The sequence below is a fragment of the Drosophila erecta genome, unplaced genomic scaffold (genome assembly GCF_003286155.1).
Source record: "Drosophila erecta strain 14021-0224.00,06,07 unplaced genomic scaffold, DereRS2 tig00000021-arrow-pilon, whole genome shotgun sequence".
NCBI lineage: Eukaryota > Metazoa > Arthropoda > Insecta > Diptera > Drosophilidae > Drosophila > Drosophila erecta.
The window spans coordinates 14,163,628-14,186,525 of NW_020825198.1; the positions used below are offsets into that span (position 1 = coordinate 14,163,628).

Sequence of the window (22,898 nt, forward strand, 5' to 3'; positions counted from 1 at the left end):
TTCATTTGGTACAATTTATTTTTTAGAAGAACACAAATTATCGATTTTTACTTTTATATTTACAATATTACTTTGTTTTTCTTCTCTTCTTTCGTTAACTTAAATTTGTATTTAAATATTTTTCATATTTAATATGTATAAATCAAAGCAGATTCTTAGTGTATACAATAAGTGTATAATTGTTTCATTCTCTCATTAATTTTCATTGTAGATAACTTAGAAAATCTGAAATACAGTATCTTAAACTGCTAAAGTTATCCATAAAACATTATTTGTTGTTGTGCACTCCACTCGGAAACAGTTACATATATAGTACTTATATTTTAATTGGTATTTATAATACACGTACTGTGGGTAAAAACATCTATACAAATATGCTTAGTTGTTTGTGTTTTAAGGACCTCAAAGTTAAGTACAGACAATGAGAATCCTTAAGCCAACTCAATATCCGTTTCAAGATCCAAAATTATTGTACCACATTTAGAATATAAATGTTTGTATATAAGTAAATATACTTAATGTATATGTGTGTTTGTAAATATCAGCAAATATTCCAGTAGAGTCTCTATATAATATATGTTTTGGATTGGGGTTTCAAATCTTATACAACTCAAGGCCTTGGAAAAATTAGAGATTACAAAAGTTGGTTTAGTGATAATTGACAGGATTCGAATTAATAGACATAAATCGAAACAATCGATAATCGAACTAATCGAATTGGTTTCTTCAACTTTCTTTCACTTTAAAATAAATAACTTAAACGAATTACGAACCTAAATAGAAATTGGTTTATCCAGTTTTGTCATGAGCGAGTCAAGCTCCAGCTATTTACAATTTCCCCCCAATGTATAATCCTTAACCCTCCTCACTCTTCGCCCTCGTATCCCAGACACCACAATTGGGACAGGGGCACGGCTGTGGACTAGCTTCCTGCCACACCCTCTTCCTTTCGCGGTCTCAGGATAAAGTTGAGGTTGTAGTTCGTGTTGACCGCATAGTAGACATTCGCATTCTTCGGCATCACCAGCTCCTTATCGGGTAGGACCTGTGCCAAGGTATACCTATCCGGATCATCCTCCAGACCCAATTTAAGCATAGCATTTCGAATCACCTGCGGCGTGCGCTCGTTATTTCCCAGCATAATACTCTTGTACAGCACAATCCCGTCCAGCTCGATGTTGTCCGTTTCGTAGGTCACACGGATGATATAGAAATCAGGAGCAGACTGAGGAGTTCCACTTGATGGTTGCACCAGTTGTGCATTGATATGGGGGGATCCGCCATTTGTGGTGCCATTTCCGTGAGATTTCAGGCCATTTCCCATGGACTGAGAGTGGGTCAGCTTGCCAGACTGCCGACCGCCAGAGTTACTGGAATCCAACGACAGATTGGACACACTACTCGAGGCGGACATCAAGGAGGCGTGCTGATGGTGGGCATCCCGATCCAAGGAGTTATGCCTGGAGCTGGTACTGCTGTTTAGTTCGCAGTAGAACTGCGAACCCGCTCCGCTGCTGGAGTTCGAGTGTATGGAGTCAGTCTTCCGGTGGCCCATTATAGAAGCCGTCGATGAGGCGGTCGTGTTTGTTAAAGAGGTGTTGGTGCTGACCAACGATTTCCGTGGCGCCGGCGGCGGTGGTTCTAGTCGACAACTCAGCTCAAAGGCCTCTCGCTCATCGAACACTGGCATTGAGTTGAACCAATGATCAAAGAGGGCATCCGCCTGGAGATTATATGTGTTGGCTGCTCCCTGAAGTAACTTGATCTGGGCCAGAACCTCGAACTCTTTGCGCTTCTTGTCAAAGTTTATGAGCTTATTCTCGGTGAGGTAGTCCGGATTGGCCGTATGGATCATGGTCAGGTCCGTGAGGAATGTACCCAGATAGGGTATCGTTCCATGGGATGTTTGTGTTCCCAAATTCAGTATAAGCTTCTGCAGATGCCTATCGCTCTGATCACTGCCTGGATCCGGATTTTTGGCCGTTCCTTCTCGTTTCAACACTTCTCGCAGAGTCCAAGCATTGTTATCCTCCGAGCAAATATTCGCCAGCTCCGTAAAGACTTCCATCTATGAGTGAAAAAGCAAACAAATTAGTCTTCAAATGAAGTGTGTGTATGGCAACACCACTTACCCTTTCTTTAGGCAGCACTTCCCAGATCTTGGAGAGGCGGTATATGGAATTGGAGTTTAGAGCCGAAATGATGGCCTTGAGCGAGCTAAAGTTTTTGAGCATGCGCAACTCCTGGGCAATATCAATCCATCGTGAAATGTTCAGAGCGCGCTCCTGTTAATTGAAATCCAATTGTTAATTACGACTGTGGACTAAGGAAAATCATGCATAATAGGAGACACCCACCTGCGGTTTCAGGCGATCAATCAGGATGCTAGACACCACCCGGAAGAGCACCGCATTAAACTGGTTGATGGTGGCCACCACAGTCTCGGATCCTCCACTATCACGTCGTGCCCACGTGTGTCCAAGGCACTGGTGGGGAATCAGTCGCTTAAAGAGTTCCGTATCCATGCGAGTCAACTGTTCGGCAAAATGCCGAACGGGCACGTGAGGGAAACGGTATGCCTGCAGAAAGTGGGTAGGTCCACGATAGATGGGCGATAGGTACAGGCCATTGAACTGATCCGTGAGGTCATACGAAGATCCATAGTGAGTGGTAATCATGAACTCCTGCATCTGTTGTGAGCCCGCCGCGGATAGCCAGGAAAGACCATTGTTCTCCGAGCCACCGCTTCCTCCTCCATTTCCATAGACAGACTGTCGGATGAGCCGCTCCAGACGACTCAGCACCTTGAGGTGCAGATCAGATCGTTTCAGACGCTTGGTGGCAAAGGCCAATATCTGTAGGTGAACAAGATGTATAATCATTAAATATGAATTTCGAAATAGTGTGCCAGATTTGATTACCTGTTGCAGGTTATCCTCGTGCCAATCCTCCGGGAAGCCATCCAGCCAGACGTGCAGCGCTGAGACTAGGGTTTTCTTGTGCTGCTCGTGAATGGAGGCGTGAGGATCGTAGGCGGGATCCATGACTTGTCCATTTTGCTGAGCCTGCTCCAACTCTTCCAGGTGCTTCTCATGCAGAGCATCGTACCGCTGCGTCAGCAGACTGAGCACCTGCTTGGGCGTGGAGAAGGTGCGATAGGTGGACAGGAACACGTTGATGAAGGTGGACTCCAGCTCCCCGTCGTCGGTGGCTAACGCCTCCACCAATCGAGCCAATGTAGCCGCCTTTACGAAACGCACTCGCACCGTCTCCCACTCCAGATGGGAAATCTCATCATCTGAGTCCTGCAAGCAATGAAAGTAACATCCCAATTGGTGATATATTCAATGTTGATTGAAACAAAAATATAACAAATTGTTACAGTAGCAACCACACTTTGAAGATAGATACATATAACGCTGGAAATATTTTTCATATCAACAAACTAACAAAAACTGAGCAATCGACTTTAAGATTTGTTAGATTAATTAAAAAACAAAATGTTTTTAGGCAGTATCAAAATATTTCACCATAAATTTGACTAACGAGTTTCTATCAAATTAAAATTTACGTATATGTTTTCATCACGTTTCGGATACAGATACGATCTTTCTATCTTCATATTGAGCTACCGAGGTAATTGATATTGGGGATTACTCACATTGCTGGCCGTGGGCGTCGGTCGGTGGTATCGCACTTTCTTCAGGTAGACGGTGAAAATTGCATTCTTCTCGTGCTCTTCGCCCCAAAGGCGCCACGTGGGCTGCAAGGTAATGGAAAAGGAAAGTGGATTAGTTTTGCTGGCAGTGATTGCTTTTTATTTTTGGCTTAAATGATTAACGCCTGAACTTTGTGTGGCAACTTTGTCTTAACAGCGTCAAAATTTGGCTTTACACTTTAATATCTAGTGAAAAATCATAGAACGAAATAAACTTCCACAACATTGGATGAAATCAATAAAAATATAAATGATTTCTGAAATCTATGTAAAATCAAAGATCACGGCTTATTTATAGCCGATCAAATGTATCATTCGTCTATATTTAGCTTCAGTTTCCGACGTATTTTAATTTATTTCCCCTTAATACGAGTTCAACAATTTTTAAATATTCCCAATATAAACATTAAAGCACTCGATTTTTGCACATTGTTTTGAGTCTGAATAATATTTGTTTTTGTGGAAACTCGGTTGTCTGGCATTTCCATGTCCATTTCCGTTTCGTGTGGCATCTTTGGCAATGTTAAGGCCCAAACAACATTTGTTCATGTCTAGTCGTGGTATTTTAATTGATACATAAATTCTTTGCTAATTTGTTAGATAGAGCCAAGCTAAATGTGTTTCAAAAGAGCTGAGAATGTGCATTTTTAAATTTGTTTGGCCTAATTGGAAATGAAACAAGGAATTTATAAAAACGAAATAAAAACAAGATCAAATGCTATAGTCAAGTTCCCCGACTTTCAGATAACCGTTACTAAGCTAGTGAAAGTGAGAATTTAGAGATCGGATGCTACTTCAAAATCAGATTAAGATAAGTTGAGTTATGGTCCTTAGAACTTCGCCAGGAAAATTCAGAAGTTGTGTTATGGACTTTAGAACTTCAGCCTTGAGACATTTTTGAATTCCTACAATATCAACGAATTTTATACTTTTCAACGAATCTAGTATACCCTTTTACTCTACGAGTAAATTGCGCAATTTCAAATTTAAGATCGACATTGCTCGTGCAAGTTTGTAGACAGTAAAATGCCAACTACCAAGTTGTCTTTTTTGGATCAATTTCACTTGCATTTATTCATGTATTTATACCACTTATTTCCCAAGGCCCCATGCCTCCGGAAAATGCCCAACATATTTTCGCTTAATCAACGTCGAAGCATTAAAATTCTAATTACAAAATACCTTTTGTGTTTATGTAAAAACAATGTAAATACTCGTACCACACGCAGACGGGCCCACATAAATGAGTGCATAAGTATTTCAATTGAAATTTACTAGCAGCAATGCCAAAAGCGTGAAAAACCATTAAACGAGAACTGAATGAATAAACGAGCAGCAGCAGCAGCAGCAGCAGCAGCAACAGCAACCACAAAGGGAAAGGCACGCAAAGTTCGGCTGTGAGTGCTGGTGGCGCCCCCCAATAATAAACAGCAACAAAAGTTACAACAATGCCGTGGATTAACACAAGTCGCTATGAAAAGATTTCACTGCACAGAGAAAAAATAACCAAATTCCTTAATTAGGTCCTCGGGGCTCTGGTTTGCAGATAAGCGAAAACAGTTTCTAAGGAATCTGAAAGATACAGTATTATTCTATGCCTCCTATTCAATTTTGATAACATTATTTCGAAATATTTATCATGAAATTATTACATGTTTTATGCATCCTTTGTGTTTCTCTACAATATATTTTAATTATACAATTTTTCACATAAGCGCAAGGTAAACTAAATATATAGGAAAAATGCAATATTTTTTCTCTCTGCAAGGCGACAACAGCAAAAAAAATCCAGCTGACCCCAAATGAGAATCCCAATTGGAATGCAAAAACATAAACATGATTTGATGGGGGGTTGGGGGTGGTGGGTAACAGGGGGCTCCACACACGAGCAAGGGGTCATCATCCATCCTAGACAGACAGACACGAATCTCATGTTGATCCAATTAATTGCCCGCATGCGCTTTGATTACAGCAAAACAAAGGCGAAGCAAATTGCTCAAATGTTTAGTTCACTTTAGCCAGCCAGCATTTCGTAAATTTTTATTGAAGTACTTTAATATTTCGTAAAGACATGGAACTCTACAAAATGAGTACACACTTTTTCAGGCCCAAGGCGCTAAGTGGCAGACAAGTGAGAGGGGAAAATGGTTGATGTTTTGTGTAATTGGGCATAAGATTTGGTGTTTGCGCTGAGATGGATCTGAAAACAGCTGAAACATTTCCAAACGGCCTTGCAAAAATATAAGACACGATGTGGCAATGTAAGGGCATTAAAAGTGGTGAAGTGGGTTAATCTAGCCATTTGCATTAAACAAAAAATTGTGTAAGTACGCTTTTCAAAAGCACAGCTATTGAAAACATCATGTTTCGCTACAGCTTCCTGCTGAAAATGCGAAAACATAAGAAACAAAATGGCAATTGTTTTTATCTAATTGCAACTTAATTGCTGTTGCTGCTTTCTGTTTTATTTTTCGGCTGGCTGATTTACACACACTTCCCCTTCCCAAATTCATTAAGCGTACATATACAATGTGAAGGCAACATTTAATCAATTCCGATTCACGATCATCGACGTCGGCAGCGACTTTTTCTTGGCGGCATCTGCCAAAAACTTTGCCCGCTGTTCTTGATTCGCATTGTGGAAAACAGATATGTACATACATATACACAAACAAGTAGCGTATACGTATTTATTTAATTTATTTGTTATTTATTTGGCGTTTTTTGCTTTGGATGCCTTATACGCGCTGTGTTCATTTGCTGGGATCATTCGGTGGTGTTGTTTAATTAATGACGCATTATGGCAGCCCAGTTCAATTCCACATTTGCGTCAAAAGTGAAGGAAATACTAGTACTGCTGCCTAAAAATGATTTAAAGCCATTTATTCGGTAGTAAATCAAGTTATAATGGACATGGATTCACTGCCTGCAAGCTGAAAATCCGATTCAATACTTCCAGATATTTATCTGCATCGGCGCATTAAATTAAAACATTTATCTAGGATAGACAATGTTTTACGGAAACTTTCTCTGAAAATACGATTAAACGTTGTCGTTCACTTCCGTTTGTGAATCTCACTGATCTATTATTATCACTAAGTTCAAGTTCGTAGACAATCAAGTGCTATCAGACACTTTGGCTTTGTATTTGAATTGAACCGAATTAACTAAATTTAGAAACAAATTAAGTTGCAACTGGAGGGGTTGCTAAGCCACACTCCAAGATATTTATACAAGTAATATTGAGGAGGAGCAAACTAACAATTGCCACGACAATTTCGCTTCAATTATTCGCCTATTGCCTCAGCTCAGCGCCTTAAATTCTTGCATGCAACTCGAGCAATTAATTAGTGTCAATTAGGCAATCAATTGAGTAAACATAATTAAGCCGGAAGTGACTCAGGTATCTGCAGCTCAACGACTGTCTCATACTAAATACAGACAAAGAGAAGCAAAACATGATTCAGAAATGGTATGTACAAAAAACTTCATTTGAATTATCACTCCGTACCTTTAAAATTTAATGTGCGAACTAATTTCCGAATGATGTAGCTAGTTTTATTTAATTTGTATATACTATATACACATAGCATATACATATTATATATTTGGTCAGTCTGTATTTAAATAATGAACATTTTAGGATATTTTATCATCAACTTTGCACTCAACAAGAGCCAACGGAAAATTTGACTAGCAATTAGCAAATATTTAACCCCATTTACCTTCGTGTAGGTATAGTTTTTGGCGTGCAGGTCCTTGGTTTTCTTGGAGAGATTCCTTAAGGTGGCTCCGGTGCAGGCACATAGGTACTTCAAACTGGCCACCACCTTTCGCTCGGCATTGAGAACCGCGGATGAGACATCCAGGTCGTCATAGGAGTGATAGGAGCTGTTTCTACGCGGCTTGGCAGATGCGGATCTGGATCGCCGCTGCTTGGATTCCTGGTGCTTTTGGCACAAGTGAGTTGGCTCCGCCGGAGTCCAGGACTTTTTCCGTTGTCTTGGACAGGTGTGATGGTGATAGTGCCTCTTGGAATCCTTTGCATCCTGCTGCTGCTGCTGTTGCTGCTGTTGCTGCTGATGCTGCTGCTGGTGGTAGGCGCAGGATTGGCTGGTGGTGTTGTTATTCACCTGCCGCCAGGCATTGCTAAAGTCCGTGTTATCCAGCGGAGGCATCAGGGCGCGGTTATATCCTGTCAGATCCTGCAGCTGATAGGCGCAGGTGTGACTCTTGATCAGGGCGGGCTTCTGCTGGTGCTTTTGGCTATGCGGGCATTTGCAGTTGGCGCGACTTGTGAAATTCTGTAGGTTTAAGTTTTTTGGTTTGATTGCAATTCATTTCGCATTATTGGGGGTGTTAAACTCTGAAGAGTTTGCTTTGTACTTGATCTTGGTTTCTGGCTGTGGTTCATTGATTGACTGCGACCCTCAACCCACTTGAGCTGTCTTCTCAGTTCGTTCACAGAGCCCCTGACCTTGGCTACGATTTGACTCCAAAGGCACACACAACCACAATCGAGTGGATTGTTCAGCTGTTTGATTTTTATGAGTTACTCAACCCAAAAAAAAAAAAAACTGCTACAAAAATGCCCAAAAATAGACAGAAACAATACACCAAACAAGCAAACGAAAAGTGTATCTTTGACAAGCGACTTTGTACTTCAAGTGGCGCTCACTACTCACTCATCCTCACCATATTTGGTTAATGGGAAGCCTTTTCCCCTATCCCATATGACTTACAGGCAGTCTTTGTTTAAACATTTCATATTGTGTTAGGCCCATGCCGGCCTATCATCGTAAACAACATCCCAAGTACGACCATTCCGGCCTCCCAATCGGGATGTGTTCAACTTTTACCAGGAAGTTATTACGGCCATCTAGTTTGTTTTCCCTGTTTTTGGGGTCTTAGTATTTCACGCCTATTGACAGCTGCGCACAGGTTTCGCCTAGGAAATATATTCATCCGAAAATACTCTATCAATGGAAAGGAACAGGAAAAGTTTCGAACAATAAACAGCTACTTCCAGGAATCACGATCAGTCTAAAAGTTTTCTAAACATATTCAATAACGAATAAGTTATTAAATAAGAACAGCATTTTATGAACATTTATATGATAGGACAAATATCATAATTTGAATTCTCCCTCACAAAAATATGAAAGAAATATTATCTATAAATATAATATATTTGTGCTTATAAGAATGATTGTTCTTTAAGAGCATTTCCGCTTCGTTCATTTGAAAACAAAGCCTAGCTATATCTGCCTAGGTAAATATTTGTATGTGTGCGGTGTGGAAACTGCGCTGTGCTTTCCTTTTCTCCATCAGTTTTATGGTATTTACCGCGCCAGAGATGAACTGGCCCAGCCCATTTCATGTAGAGCTTGGCCAATAAATTCAGGCCAACTCCGAGCATTTTGCAGTTTTGCTCAATTACAGCCCGTACCGGCTCCATAGCCAATTACATAACTTGTTTCTGGCCAAATTCGTGCGAAGAGAAATGTCATTTGGTCGGTAGGTCTTTGAGCCAGTTAATCTTGGCTAAGAAAAAACAAACACAAGCTATTCAGAGGAGGTCAGCGAAGTGGTCGTGCGTGAGGCAAGGGGAAAAAGGTCGAGACCAAAGGTCCCGGATCTGGAACGTGCCTCGCGTGGCCAAGAGCATCAAATTATACATGATGCCTTGAAATTAAATAAGCAAGAAATGCATCGAAGAACAAACAATCAAATACGCATCACCAAAATTAAATCGAGCACAACCAAATACGGCTCATATATTCGAATGCCGACCGATAATTGAGGCACGTCCGTCTGGCATGCGTCATTTTGTGGAAAAGAACTAGGATTTTCTTCCCCTAGGCGAAACTTTAAATTAGATGCAATCTGAACAAAGCTCCAATGTCGAGCATGAATAATGCACATGTGGGTTACGGATAGAAATTTATTGGACGAATCAGTTTTGTGCACTCAACCATTTTCATATGCAAATGTAAATTATAAAAATATATGATGCATATAAACTCAAGAAATAAAAATTGCTTTTAAAATACCCCTACTAATTGTAAAACCAATTTTTAAGGCCTTCATTTTATTTGCTTAAATATGCGAAAGATACTACATACATAGGAAACCTTCAGTGCTACATTTTTCCCACTACAAAATTCGTAATAATAATATTCCCAGCTCAACAATTAAGTAACGATTACCCAGCAGATTGCATATTAACTATCATGCAATACTTAAGTCTCACTACTGGCGATAAGAAATATGCTTGCAAATTCCGCAAGTATAAGAAAGCTTCTCCAAGTTAGACTTTGAACACAGAGATGATTATATTAAATCCTTCAAGGCTTCAGGCCGTTTGGCCAACCTATATACATATGTTTCTAAATATGCTTATATTTACATATATGTACATATATAAATCATTTATTTTGAGATGCCTTGGTATTATCAATATGCACATATATTGCACTCGATTCGTGCCAAGCCCCAGAACCTAAATACACTCATTTCATTCACGATTATTATTACAACGAATGCCAAACGAGACCGAGAGAAACAGAACACGACTCGGTGTGGAAATGACGATTTGCATACGGCTGATACTTTACCTTTTCAGTTTGAATGATTCATCGGAAAGTACCCAGCCCGTGAAAAAAAAACTGTGGCAGAAATAAAGCTCATTAAGTAATGAAATATTATAGTATAATAATGCCAGACGGGCAATTGTCAAACATATTCGTGTTTGTGTATACCAGCCCCCCAATTATAAGGAAATAACATCCAAGTATGAGGGGGCGCCTGATTGGCCGGCCCACATCATCTGTCTATATATAGAGCAGTTGACCTTTCCTCCAGAAAAGCGAGTGGGTGGCGTTTTCTGTTTTTCCACCCGAGGGGGTTTCTCTCAATTACAGATCTTCGCAAAAATAGCCAGAAAGCAAAACAAAGGCGAGTCGAACCACAACATCAAAGCATTTGCATTGCATTTGGGGTGAATTTATCAACAAACAGCCTTACAGCCGAGGTCACAATATCGGTAGTTTAAAAGTGAAAATATTTCTAAAGAATTTGATCGATATCTATGTAAATGGTGAAACATGTTTCTGAAATAGTTTCAAAGTATCTTTATTGAGATATTCGATTTATATGTAAAAGTATTCTAATTTGTATCGATGTAAAATCAGTTCTTGGATGATTTCCTAGTTCTTGGCGGTAGTAGATAAGGTGTTCGAAACAAACAATACATTTCGGTTGTCTTGAAAAATGAAAAGACATTTATTTTGACCGCAATCGTAGACACAAATCTCTATTTTTAAATCGACGACCCCTGGCACGAGTTTTGTGAATTGCAGCAACAGAAGCAGCGGCAAAAAACAACGCAAAACAAAATTGAAAACGCCGAGGGAAAAAAGAGACTGAAACTAAACACCAGCCTCCCCTCTGTCATCCCTGAATGACTGACTGACTAAATGACTGACTGGCTAAATGACTTTGACTGACTGTCAGTTACATGTGACTGCATCCGACGCAGTCAACTTGACAACATTTGCTGCTCCCTCGGTGCACATGAAAAAATTGGGGGAATTATGATCAAATTTAATTGCAGCGCCCTAAACAGGTTCATCAAGATTGTACATCGTTTGTTTTTAGGAAAAATAAAAGAACAGGCAAAACCTTAAGACCTTGATTTCTTAAATAAAACTTTTAAATCATAATTCCCCAAACGATAGACGCTCTTCTTGGCAAACTTTCCTCGAAAAGGTTTTTTAATGAAATGTTATATATTATCCCAAATGACATTAGTATTATGTCTCTGTTTCGCTATATGGCAACATAGCACACATTAGCCACATCCTGTTGCAATTTCTAATTTAAAAATTCATAATTTATAACCGATTAAACTTTTATTCAACGTGCATATATCTGTCTCTACCACCGTGCATCTGTCCCGCTCTTTCGGCTATTATCAAACCACATCCGTTGGCCAGCAGAAATGATGTGCAAACAATACAGAAACATATCAACCTAAGCTAAAGCTTGAGCCACTGAGCATAGCTCCCCACGTAAATTATTTTTATGCATTCCCCCATCATTCGCCAGTGGGGAGGGGAGGGAAGGGGACGGAGCTTTTGTTTTGCATACAATGGGAGTTGATAAATGATTTCGAGGGGCACTGCGCATAAATGGATGATAAAGAAACGAAAATATAACTGCGACTGCAACTGAAATGATCTCAAACTGATTCACTTTTCATTCATAACTTTAAATCGTTTCCTTCCTTATTCTAAATTTCGATAACTGTGCATTAAATTAAATATATTATTCATAATTTAAGAATAGCCGCCACATATGTTCCCAAGCATAAGTAACCAATTTTATACTGTTTTTAAGTAGCATAAATTATGAATAATTTCCCCCTTAACATATGATTCATTTAAATTCCCTACTTTTATCGATTCATATTTCTACCCCCAATAAAGTGTTTTATTTCTGGACTCCACTTAGGCGTAAGGTTTCCATACCATTGCCTTTTTACCCATAATCACTGTTGACATTTCCTTGTGAATCGACACCAAGACACTACAGTACTCCCTCTCCACAAAAAACCAGATCAAGTACACAGCAACTAGTCTTCAGGGTTGGAAATTCTCGGACCAGAAAAAAGGTGCGCATTATCGATAATTATCCATGTCGTTGATTTAGGGGCGAGGGTCAATAGTGATAAAAGACAAACCACCTAAAACTGACACACCCTCACAATGGTTGCACTACAATGTTTTTCTCTTATCAGAAGTTTTTAACACTTTACACATTACCGGTGTATTGCAAAGTCCAAAAATATTATATTTAGTCAAAATCATTTGAATGTTTCTACGTTCGAGTGACCACTGTAAGGGCGGGATAAGAACCAATTGATCCTAAGTGCGCTCCTTTCTTATCCGGTCTGATGGATTACGCTGTTTTTTACCATTGAGATTGACTTTTGTTCCTTGAGAAATGCTGCTGAGATTTCCACGGATGCGCTGCTTGGGTTTTCCTATCCGTTATCCTCTTCTCGTCGGTTTGCTTTAATTTACACGTCTCCTTTAATGGCTTCTGGTGTTTTATTTTTACACCCAAGTGCAGTTCAATGGGTGGTGCGGGTGGTGGGGGTGGTGTATAAGTAAAAGGCAAGTAAAATCGATATTCCTGCTGCTCTTTTTGTGTTCTGGGCTTCTGTGTTCTGTGTGCTGCCCGCTTTACCGTTGTTCAGCTTCCTGGGAACGATGAGTCAACGGGACATAGAGAAACACACCCAGGAGCTGTAGAGGTGGGGGGGTTGATATTGGTATTTGCTTCTCTGGTTAGTGGTAAGTGGTGAATCCTTGGTCCGCGAAGAAGGGTTCGTTGCACTACGTCTATGCGTCTGCCTTGCAATCTCCGTTTTGCTCTCGTGCTTTAGCACGCCTTCCCTACTATTTATTTGGTTTCACTTTTATCTCTTTTCCTTTTGCTAATGCTGCACTCGCACACATGTAAACAGCGATTTTCGGGATACCGCTTGCATTTTCATTCGCTTTGCTGAAAATCTCAACATGAGATATCCATGTTATTACAAAAACATTATACAAAATTCACATTCGGGGGTTTCTTCACTTGGAATAGGGGAACGTGGGGGGAAGCGCAGAGCGTAAAACGCGCGCGAGACACACACACAAAGCTCTCGGCAGAGAGACACGCGACACAACCGCCGCCAACAACAGTCGAAGACGAACTCTGCCCGCTTAGAACAAACGACCGCCCGTCTGTATCCAACTCTCGTTTACTCTCTCCCACTCGCTCTCTCTGTCGCGGAATCCACTCTCTTCGAATAAGAACACAAGCATTTTCGGGGGATGTTCTTACTCGACGGATGTAACTGTAGCATCCCTGTAGCGTCTCTCTCTCGCTCTCTCTCTCTTGCCTTTTCTCAGGTACTCAAGTTTTCGACCGTGGGAACTTCTAGCAAAACACCCACTATGGCTTTACACCTTGCTTCAAGGTATATTGGTTGTAACACTGCGACAATGTGAACCCTACGGTACCATTTTTCATGAAAAACTTCATCAGGGAAACCAATTTTGTTTCGTAAGTAAACTTGAAGTAAAACTTTTTTAAGAAAAAAACATTTAATACATGTAAATTTAGATTTAGTTATGTAAACTTATAAACTGAATTATATATGTAACTTAATCTTAATAAATTTTCGGAGTCAAATTACAATTGCAATTATATGTTTTTTTCACAACGTTAATTTGGTCAAACAAAATTCTTATTGACCGCTAAATAAGTTTCCTAAAATAAAATAAATACACGGTATGTATATGTCGTATCAGAACAAACATAGCTTGCTTTGGCCATTCTCGCTCTGTTTATATTTCTTCTGATGAGCAATTGACTGGGTTGTTTGTTTCTAATCAGAACTCTCTCACCCACTCTCTCTTCATGTTTAGTATTTTTTGGTATATTTTGGGGCAACTTTACACTGACCCCCACAATAGCATTTGTTTTCATTATCGCCACACATTTATCAATGGAATTTATGGGCCCCCTAAAACTTTAAGACCTGGAGGATTTTTCCAAATTTTTTGATTAATGCCAACAAAGAAATTTAAATAATTTTCTTCCATGTTTTGTTTGGCTTTCTAGGCTATCATTTACCAACCGTCCAAACATGTGAACTGGAATGACATAATTATGGAAATGGGAATACCTGAGTGTTGTCTTGTATTTGGTAACGATTTAAAGAAAGCTGGCGCGGAAATCAATAAGCAGAAATATTAATAAACGTGCATTTGCGTAAGCGCCAATCAAACGAAGTATGTAGTTTTGTTTGTTGCTTGTAGACGACATTGGATAAATATTCGATCCCAAAAGCACGTCAATTGATCAATTACCGAATGCAACAAATTTCAATACAAAAAAGGGTTGTCATATTTGTTATGCACTTAGAGATGTTGATAACGAATTTTACATAAAGCAATAAAAATAGATTTTCTAAAGAATTTTGCTTAAACTTTTCGTAAATTACTTGACTCATTAATTATTTAATTTAAAATATATTGCTGCCCTTCCTAACTGATAACGTGAATATAATTATCGTTTAGAAATTATGTGGATTAATATTTTCTTATCTTACATATATATATATACATACATATATAATATATTCACATTTTAAATGAGAAATTTTGTTTTAAAAAAGTTTAGTCATACGAAAAACCCGATCTTAAAACAATGTTCGTGAACAAAAATTTCACAAAAATTATAATGTGGTATACTCGTTTTCTAGTTTCAGTAAGACTTTAGATTCATACATACGGTATATGTATTTATTTAATTCGATATTTCGGAACTACTCCAATCAAAATTTTACAAGATATTAAGATCACATGGATTTGGTCTACCGAATATATTTGACCAAATAATTAGCAAACCTGGGCCAAAAACTTCCACACAAAGTTCGGTGCTCTGCGAGATACTTTCAAAGTTACTTTCTATGCATTTCCCTGTTACTTTCTACGCTTGCTATATACTAGAGTACATGAACAAGATAATGGGTTAGCTACTCACCAAACTGTCGGCCACATTTTGACTCATTATAGTCTGCAGCGTTGACGATGGCCAGATGCTGCAATTACTTCAAGTTGCGTGCTGCTCAAAATCTGGTGCGATGCAATTTCCGATGGTGGTGTTGTAGATGCTGATGATAATAGTGATGATGACTGGTATCTGTCGGATACGCGCATTTTGGCTTGGCACAGCTAACGGCGAACAAAGACTCGAAATCACACTCTTTGGTCGGACACGTGTAACGCGTTTACTTATTTATTTCTTTTGGGTTGTGCAATTCACTCGGCCAAGCGGATGTATCTGCAAGATACGCGACCAAACTTGCAATCGTATCGACACAAATTTCAAGTTTTCTTTTCCATTTCGTTACCAAACTGCAAGAAAGCGACAAAGCATTCGGGTGAAAACCATTTCAGCTCAATGGAAAGTGCGACAGTAGCAGCAGCCCGTAAATGAAACGGTCAATAAAAGTTAAAAAAAATAAAAATACGAAGTTATAAAAAATGAACCACAGCCCAACGCACACACATTGTTGGCATTCCAGAGGCTTAGAAGCCAAGACCGCGGAGACCAAGCGCCATCGAACGCCCAGCAACAACTAACCCGCAACGCCAGCGGAATAATATGAATGCGGTTTGAACGTGGCGCGCAACTGATTTACGATATTCGCTGTGGAGCTACAGTGGGACGGCACTAGAGTGTTTCGAATAATAATCTATTTTTCCATACTGGATCCATAATGCTGCTCACAACAATACCATTTAAGGTATTGCTCTTAATAATTTTAAGCGAAATATAACTACATATTTGTATTACAAAACTTGTTTTTTGAAAGCATTGGGAAATATATTAAGTGATGTCAAATGTACTTCGAGCCTCGAACTAATTTTAGGGTTCTTATAATTGTAAATTATCTTCTGCTTTTCTCCTGATAAAGTTCTGCGATTTCCACTGTGCCAATCTACAAAAAAGACAGCAGCTACGGAGTTGACAGCACCTAATGATGGATTTCTTTTTTACGACTCGTAATCGCAGTTGCCCCTTTTTGCTGCGGGGAAAGAGTTGGTCAAAAGATAGCGGCTCGACTCGAATTATTTAGCTAACGCAAAACAAAAACATTAATGAAAGTTTTTTTCAGCAGAGCCGTTGTTTTGCTAGTTTATGCTTCTACCCATTCGCATTGGATCGCTGGCTTGGCATGTGCATGATTATGCATGTGTTCTGAATAGTTCCCGCAGACATACGTACATACATGAAAAAATGCGGAAAATGTTTGGTCAGACCATACCTGGCCCAAAGAAAACAAAACAAAACAAACGAAGAACAGGTAGACGAATATCGTCAACGTCCAGAGGTTTGCCAAAACGCACAGGGAGTATCTGAGAAAGATTCAAAATCTGAGATCCGCATACAGAGAACGCCGAACCGATCAGATGTTTTATATTTCCATGCTTAAAAGAGAGAAGGAATCTCTAAGTCCATCGAATATCGTAGGCATAGTTTAGACATGTAACTTACATAAATTGTTAAGGACAAAATTCATTCATTCATTTAATTCATTAAATGTTATGGAAAAAAAATAAATTTTGAATATAACTAAAACGGTTATGCGTTTCCAACTGGTACAAAAATGATGTGCATTAGGGTCGCACATTAATATGCTCAATTAAAAAATTTGAATAACTTTTTTAAATAGAGCTAAAGACTCACATTTCAGTGTCATTAGGGGCAAGTCTGTTTGGCCAAACACAAACAAAACTTGAAAAATCATCAACCTTGATTACCTTGAGCTCTGAGTGAACCTTCTCAAAGCCCCATAACAACAAGAAGAAGATGAGTTGCACAGAGAGAATTTCGTAAGCTATTGTTTCTCAATGTTAATGAGGCAAAGAAAAATATTTATATTTCAAGTGCGCGTATGATATACGTTTTTATATTTCAAACAATAGTTAAATATTTTAAACGAACTTTTTTCGCGCTGTGCGGCTTTAATGCCAAGCTGAACTCTTAATTATAAGTTTCTCCCTCTATTGCCATTTTCTATTGCCTATACACGGCATCTTCCCCCTAGTAGGTTCTTAGAACCAGAAGACATCCCATTTCATTAGCAATTTAAATTTTAAACTAAAGTTAAGACAAGCTGCTCGACGTCAGCGTTTCGCTCTTTACTCTCTTCCAATTTTGCCGTTCTGTCAGCTTGGCGAGCTTTTTGCGAAATTGGTTGCTGTTTTTTATTTCGCGTTTCGTCTTTTTGCTTCTTACACCTCCACACAGCTGAGCTGGGATCCATAAACGATATAAAAATATTTCTATATGTTCCAGAGCCAGTGATATATGGGCTATCTGGGTTGTTGTTGCTGAGGGCATTATTGTCAAATGGAAATTCTGAATCGGTGTTGCTTATTTACTCGATTGCCATTTATTTTTTGGCCTGGCTTAAACAGAATTAACTCTCTCCCCTCTCTTTCTCTGTTACTCTCATTCGCTCTCCCTCTTACGTACGATTGCAATCATGATCTCACTCAGTTGAAGTTCTCAGTGTTTTTTGCCTTACGATATCAAATTGCTTTATTAGCCAAAAAAAAAAAACAAAAAAAGGCCAAAGTCTTTTTAATTCTAAGTTTTTGTTGTTCTGTTTCCCTATTTTTGTTCGATGCCATTTCTGTGATTTCTTCTTTGTCACTTTAACACTCATTTCGAACGTGTTTTTTCGGCGGTAACACGCAAGCAGTTCTAAAAAATGGTAGCTTTTGATATCAATTTATCTTCAGATCAATTTGGCATGTCTCTAGACTTCATTATGTCGATTAGGTAGAGGAAAATTCCGTTGTTAAAAATGTTTTAACATGTTTTCAAGCATTGAATTCGTTTAACTTTTTTAATTCACAGTGGAGTGAAAAGATTTTGTACCTCTTTGGTTTCTGACTGTTTAATTGTTAATTTATCGGTCGTTACTTTTTAGGCTTTTACTTTACTTTAATATTGTTTTTTTTTTTTTGTTGCTTTTTCCACGACACCTTCACAATTTTCTAGTTAAATTCATCAACTTTTTTGTTGACTATCTCCTGGGCCAACAACTCAAAAAACACGTTGCAATTGGCAACTGGTTTACAGCTATGCAACGGCAAGCACACACACTCGCGGCTATATCTTTATGTACACACACTTGCGAGCGTCTAGGTAGACACAAACACGAGCGCAAACAAATGTTGCAGGTGTGTAAATGCCAATTTTTTTTCACTATATGTATGCACGCTTGTTTTTGTTAATATTTTTACATTTATATTTTCATGTATTTTACGCCATTAATTGTAATTATTTGATTGGGTATTTTCGATAGTCAAAAAGAGGCAGGGATTTCGTTGTATACCTTTTAGATTTTCATGCTGCTTGACTACATACGTACATATGTGTATGTATGTATATATTTTGGTTGCTGCCACTTTTGTGCACTTTTTTTCACACACAAACTCGAAACAGAAAATGCCATTAATGATACGCTGTTGTTGTTGTTATTGTTGTCTTGAGCACTGAAAATGTTCGTTACGCTTTGGCAGACATTACGAGCCACGCTCCGCATCCGCGACCCCCAATCCACAACATCCGCAATCCGCCAGCGATATGATGATGGCTATATCTATCTATATTGTTGTTGCCGCGGTTTTTTGGACTACTGGGATCCGAACTCGGACTCGTCTATCTTTGGTTACACGTACTTTGCGACTGAGGTGAGAGCACCTGGCCAAGCACACGCCGAACTCAAAACTGAAGCTGGTCCCGTCCCGTACCGTCTTTTGGCCAAGAGCCTCCCTCTCTCCCTCTCTATCTCTCTCTCTCCTTCTCTCTCTCCGGATGTTAACAAAGGCAGGTGAGAGCGGCTGCAGCGGAGAGCCAGGTGTCGTATCGTGGTAGCTCTGATTTTTCGACCAAACGATCTACCTGGGTGAACAGCACCGCAGAGCCCATGGTAAAACAATCCAGTGAATATCGTAAGCGGTACTGCTATGCTCGTACGGATATGTAAGAATCTCTTTGATGCCGTAGATTTCTGATCGAGACTTGCAATTCTTCCCAATTCCCAATCGATCGTATAAGGGTCACAACAAAAGTTCTGATTTAAAAACGATTTAAACGAAGATCAAAAGATCTTAGGACCTATAAAAACCTATGCAAAGATCATTCCTACTTTAAATATCTAACCGTAAACTGTTAGATAATAGCAACAGTTGAAGAACAACAATTTGATTTGCCCGAGCCAATGTTTAATTATCCATTAGGTGATCGACTTAAGCCAAATCTTTTTATTAACTATATACAGTCAGTGTTTGCTCTTCTTCTTCTTGGCCTTGTGCTTGGATTTTTCGCTCTTCTTGGATTTCTTCTTGGAGTTCAGTTTTGATTTCTTTGACTTTTTCGAACTGGAGCTCTTGTGCGACTTCTTGGGCTTGCTGAGCTTGGATCTCTTGCCCTTGCCACCAGACGAATCGGATGATGAGGATTCATCGCTAGAACTAGCCTCGCTGTCTTCGCTGCTTAAGATGCTTTTTCGCTCCACCCACTTTTCGGCTTTTCGCTTTTTGGGCGCATGCTGCTGCCACAGCTGTTTAAGTCTGGCATCGATATTGGCCTCTGCCTGAATTTCTGGAGCAGCAGGCTTCTGAGGCAGTGCTGTCGGCAACTTTGGTCCATAAATATCCTCGGGCGCTACCTCAGTCATTGCCAACTCTTTATCGTTTCTTAGTCGCTCCTCTCGTGATTTGTATGCGATTTTCAACTTGTTCCCTTCGATGGGAGCAAACTTGGGCGGTGCTGGCTCTTTGGCAGCATCGGTTTTCTTAGGTTTAAATAAGGATGCAAAGATGCCTCTGGGCGGCGAGGTGTTCCTCAGGACATTTTGTGCGCCAGCTGAGGTGGTCGACGTTACGGGTAAGCCCAGAGCCTCTTGCAGGGCAGCTAATTTTTCCTGCGCTTGTTTCTCGGGCGGTTCTTCAACCGTCTCTTCCTCGTCGCTGTCTTCGAAGATGCTTTTGAACAGGTCCACTTTCTCTGAGATGGGTTTGTTGCGCGATTCATCCACAGCCTGCTCCAGGGCAGTTTTAGGCACGAAAGTAAGTTTGGAGGGCTCTTCCTTTGAAGTAGCTTTATCCTGTATCTTAACTTCCGGCGGAGGAGCTGGAGGTGGAGATGGTGATGGTGGTGGCTCTACTTCTTTCGGCTTTGGTTTTTCGATGTGCTTGGGAATAATAGAGGGGGTTTGGAAGTTTGCTTTAGTGTTTACGGACGTCTCTAGATAATCGAATACTGATATCTTCGGCTTTGTTTTCAGTTCATTTTCTGGTTCTAGCATGGCACCACCAAAGGGCTCCGCAATGTTGTACCGCTTGCACAGCAGTGCTGTGGGTTTCCACATGGTTTTGATCCGCTCCATCACGATCTTTCGCTCCTCCGGCGGCTTCTCTTGCTCCTTTACTTTCTCTGCTTCAACATTGGCCTCCGAAACGAACCTGTCGTTCATAAGGCCATCTAATGGACGATAGATCTTTGCCGCCTGGATAAACTCCTTCTTCTCCATCTCCCTATCCCACAGAGATAGTGAAACCGGTTGCATGCTGGCCAGGAACTCCGTTACTTCCTTGTCATCTGTAAGCTTTGAGGATACGAATTTCTCATAACGCAGCTGTTTAGCTTCATCAGCTAGAAAGGGCTTAAAAGCGCCCGTAGAATTTATCGCGGGAGCTGAAATAATTGTAAAAATATAGTTTCACTACTTTGGGGTACAATAATTTTTTCTTACGCAAATCCTTCGTTTTAAGGGCTGCTTTCTCTTGTATGGCGGCATTTGCATCCTTTACTTCCTTTGCTATTTCAGTTGGCTGCTCCTCGCCACTTTCGGTGATCACTCCGCCCTTGGTAAAGCCTTCGTTCCTGGCATTTATGCGTTCCAGTAAAGATTTCCCACGATCCTTAAAGGGATTCCGTTTTGGCTGCTCTTCCGCAGTCTTTTCCTCTTTTTTTTGCTCGCCTAGCAGCTGTGCACGTTGATCGGGATTGAGATCGTGCCTTCCCAGACCAGAGCGTTTGTACTCTGATGCCGTCTCCAGTTTCTTGGCTCTTTCCTTGTCCATTGGTGCAAAGCGGCTTCTTCTCTGCAACCAGTTTCTGGGTTGAAAATCCCTAGGCAAATCAATGGTATAAGGCTTTTGTAGAACTGCCGCCGACTTGTCCTCACTGAAACCATCGATGACGTGGCGCTGCTGGACATGTTGCAGCTTTTTTTGCTTCGGTTTCTTGTCCGCCAGCGAGAAATCGTAGCGGGTCATATCATCGCGGGCATATATGTCCTCGTCCTCTTCTTCAAAGGCTCCCACTCCAAAGGCTTGACCCCGTATGGACAGTTGCTTTTTGTTAGCCCGCGCCTCCATCTCACCAAAGAGATTGATGTGTTGCATAGGCTTGGCAGAGGAAGATGACGATTTGGACAGGATGGGGTCGCGGTTGAGACCGGAGTAGCTCATGCCAAAGCGATTCTCCTTGGGGGTGTGAAAGATGGGCTCGTAGTCGTCTGGAGCGAATGTAATATCTTCATCGTCTTCGTCCTCAGTATTGCTGTCTTCTTCATTTGTCTCTTTATGGGAAGGTAATCCCTCCGCACCGTAGTGCTCCAAAAGATACTGCTCCTTGGAATTTCTGGCCGTAGCCTGCCGCTTCTCCTTTCGAGTTTGCCGGGGGCCCACACCTTGACCAGGTTTCCAGCCCATGCTTTTGAGTATTCGAACGGCCACCTTATCTCGGACCGGTCGTAGAAGTTGCTCTAGCACTGGAAGACCTGGTATGGGTCCGACTCCCAACTCAGGCTGCATTAGCTTGCGGCGCCTTTGACCAGAACGCTGCTCCTGCTCGTCCTCCTTGGCGAACTCATCGCGCGTGCGTATGCCTTGCGGTGCGATGCCAAACTCACCCAAATCCTCCTGGTCCATAAAGTCTTCCGGTTTTAGCTGAGCTCTCGACGTCGCCCGATCGGCCCGCGAGCTCTTGAAGGTCTGCGGCGTCCAGCCCTCCAGTGAGCCCACCGTGTTCCAGAAACCCGCACTGAAGCCGCCGGTGAAGGCTCCATGGAATCTCCGCTTTCCATTTTCATCCTTCACAATTTGATCCTCGATAGCCACAGGCTTTTTAGCCGGCACAACATCTGTGTATGAGGTTTTAATGGTATTTGGAAAGCTGAGATGATAAATAGTAGTACTCACCCTTCTCCAAGGCAGGCAGTGGAGTTCCAAATCGGTGTAAATGCTCCTCCTCGTCCATTCTATGCTAAAATTCTATATATTTGCGAAACAATTTGTTTGGTCTGTGTGCCAGTGCGTGCACACCACATTACGTTTCAGATAACAGCTGACTAGACTGACCGCCAGTCGGTCACAGGTTTCACTGAAAGCAGTGACCGGAAAAACACAAAGTTAAGAAAAATAATCAGAACAATAAAAAAAACTAGTTTGGTTCCAAAATATTCACAATTTAATTTTAAAAATATAAAAATTAATTTCATTTAAAAAATCAAAAATAATTGTACATTAAAGAA

General features: G+C 40.5%; 2 protein-coding genes across 5 annotated transcripts; both read right to left on the minus strand.

The window, feature by feature from the left end:
• On the minus strand, positions 1-19,097 carry LOC6545556 (ral guanine nucleotide dissociation stimulator-like 1). Of its 4 annotated transcripts, none has more exons than XM_015157639.2 (7): positions 18,690-19,097; positions 15,320-15,693; positions 3,662-3,763; positions 2,922-3,305; positions 2,358-2,855; positions 2,133-2,285; positions 1-2,068 (listed from the first exon to the last, which is right to left on the minus strand). In XM_015157639.2, exons 2-7 carry the CDS (start codon positions 15,344-15,346, stop codon positions 923-925), a joined length of 2,310 nt encoding a protein of 769 aa, XP_015013125.1. In that variant the 5' UTR covers positions 15,347-15,693; positions 18,690-19,097; the 3' UTR covers positions 1-922. The 4 variants fall into 4 exon arrangements, with proteins under 4 accessions (XP_015013125.1, XP_026832406.1, XP_026832405.1 ...); XM_026976605.1 differs by lacking the exon at positions 18,690-19,097 and adding an exon at positions 15,848-16,130; XM_026976604.1 differs by lacking the exon at positions 18,690-19,097 and adding an exon at positions 15,844-16,130.
• A 503-nt stretch (positions 19,098-19,600) lies between these two features.
• Positions 19,601-22,713, minus strand: LOC6545557 (G patch domain-containing protein 1 homolog). The gene is made up of 3 exons (XM_001972647.3): positions 22,567-22,713; positions 21,114-22,508; positions 19,601-21,055 (listed from the first exon to the last, which is right to left on the minus strand). The coding sequence occupies exons 1-3, from the start codon at positions 22,622-22,624 to the stop codon at positions 19,638-19,640; spliced, it is 2,871 nt and encodes a 956-aa protein (XP_001972683.1). The 5' UTR covers positions 22,625-22,713; the 3' UTR covers positions 19,601-19,637.
• Between the last annotated feature and the right edge of the window lie 185 nt (positions 22,714-22,898).

Bases quoted from the DNA above. Each gene is read 5' to 3' on its own strand.
- LOC6545557 (XM_001972647.3), bottom strand. From the start codon at position 22,624: ATGGACGAGGAGGAGCATTTACACCGATTTGGAACTCCACTGCCTGCC. The intron at 22,509-22,566 runs GTGAGTACTACT...CCTCATACACAG, and splicing joins ACTGCCTGCCTTGGAGAAGG to ATGTTGTGCCGGCTAAAAAG. The intron at 21,056-21,113 runs GTAAGAAAAAAT...CAATTATTTCAG, and splicing joins CCTTAAAACGAAGGATTTGC to CTCCCGCGATAAATTCTACG.
- LOC6545556 (XM_001972646.3), bottom strand. The intron at 2,856-2,921 runs GTAATCAAATCT...GTTCACCTACAG, and splicing joins ACGAGGATAACCTGCAACAG to ATATTGGCCTTTGCCACCAA. The intron at 2,286-2,357 runs GTGGGTGTCTCC...TTCAATTAACAG, and splicing joins TTGATCGCCTGAAACCGCAG to GAGCGCGCTCTGAACATTTC.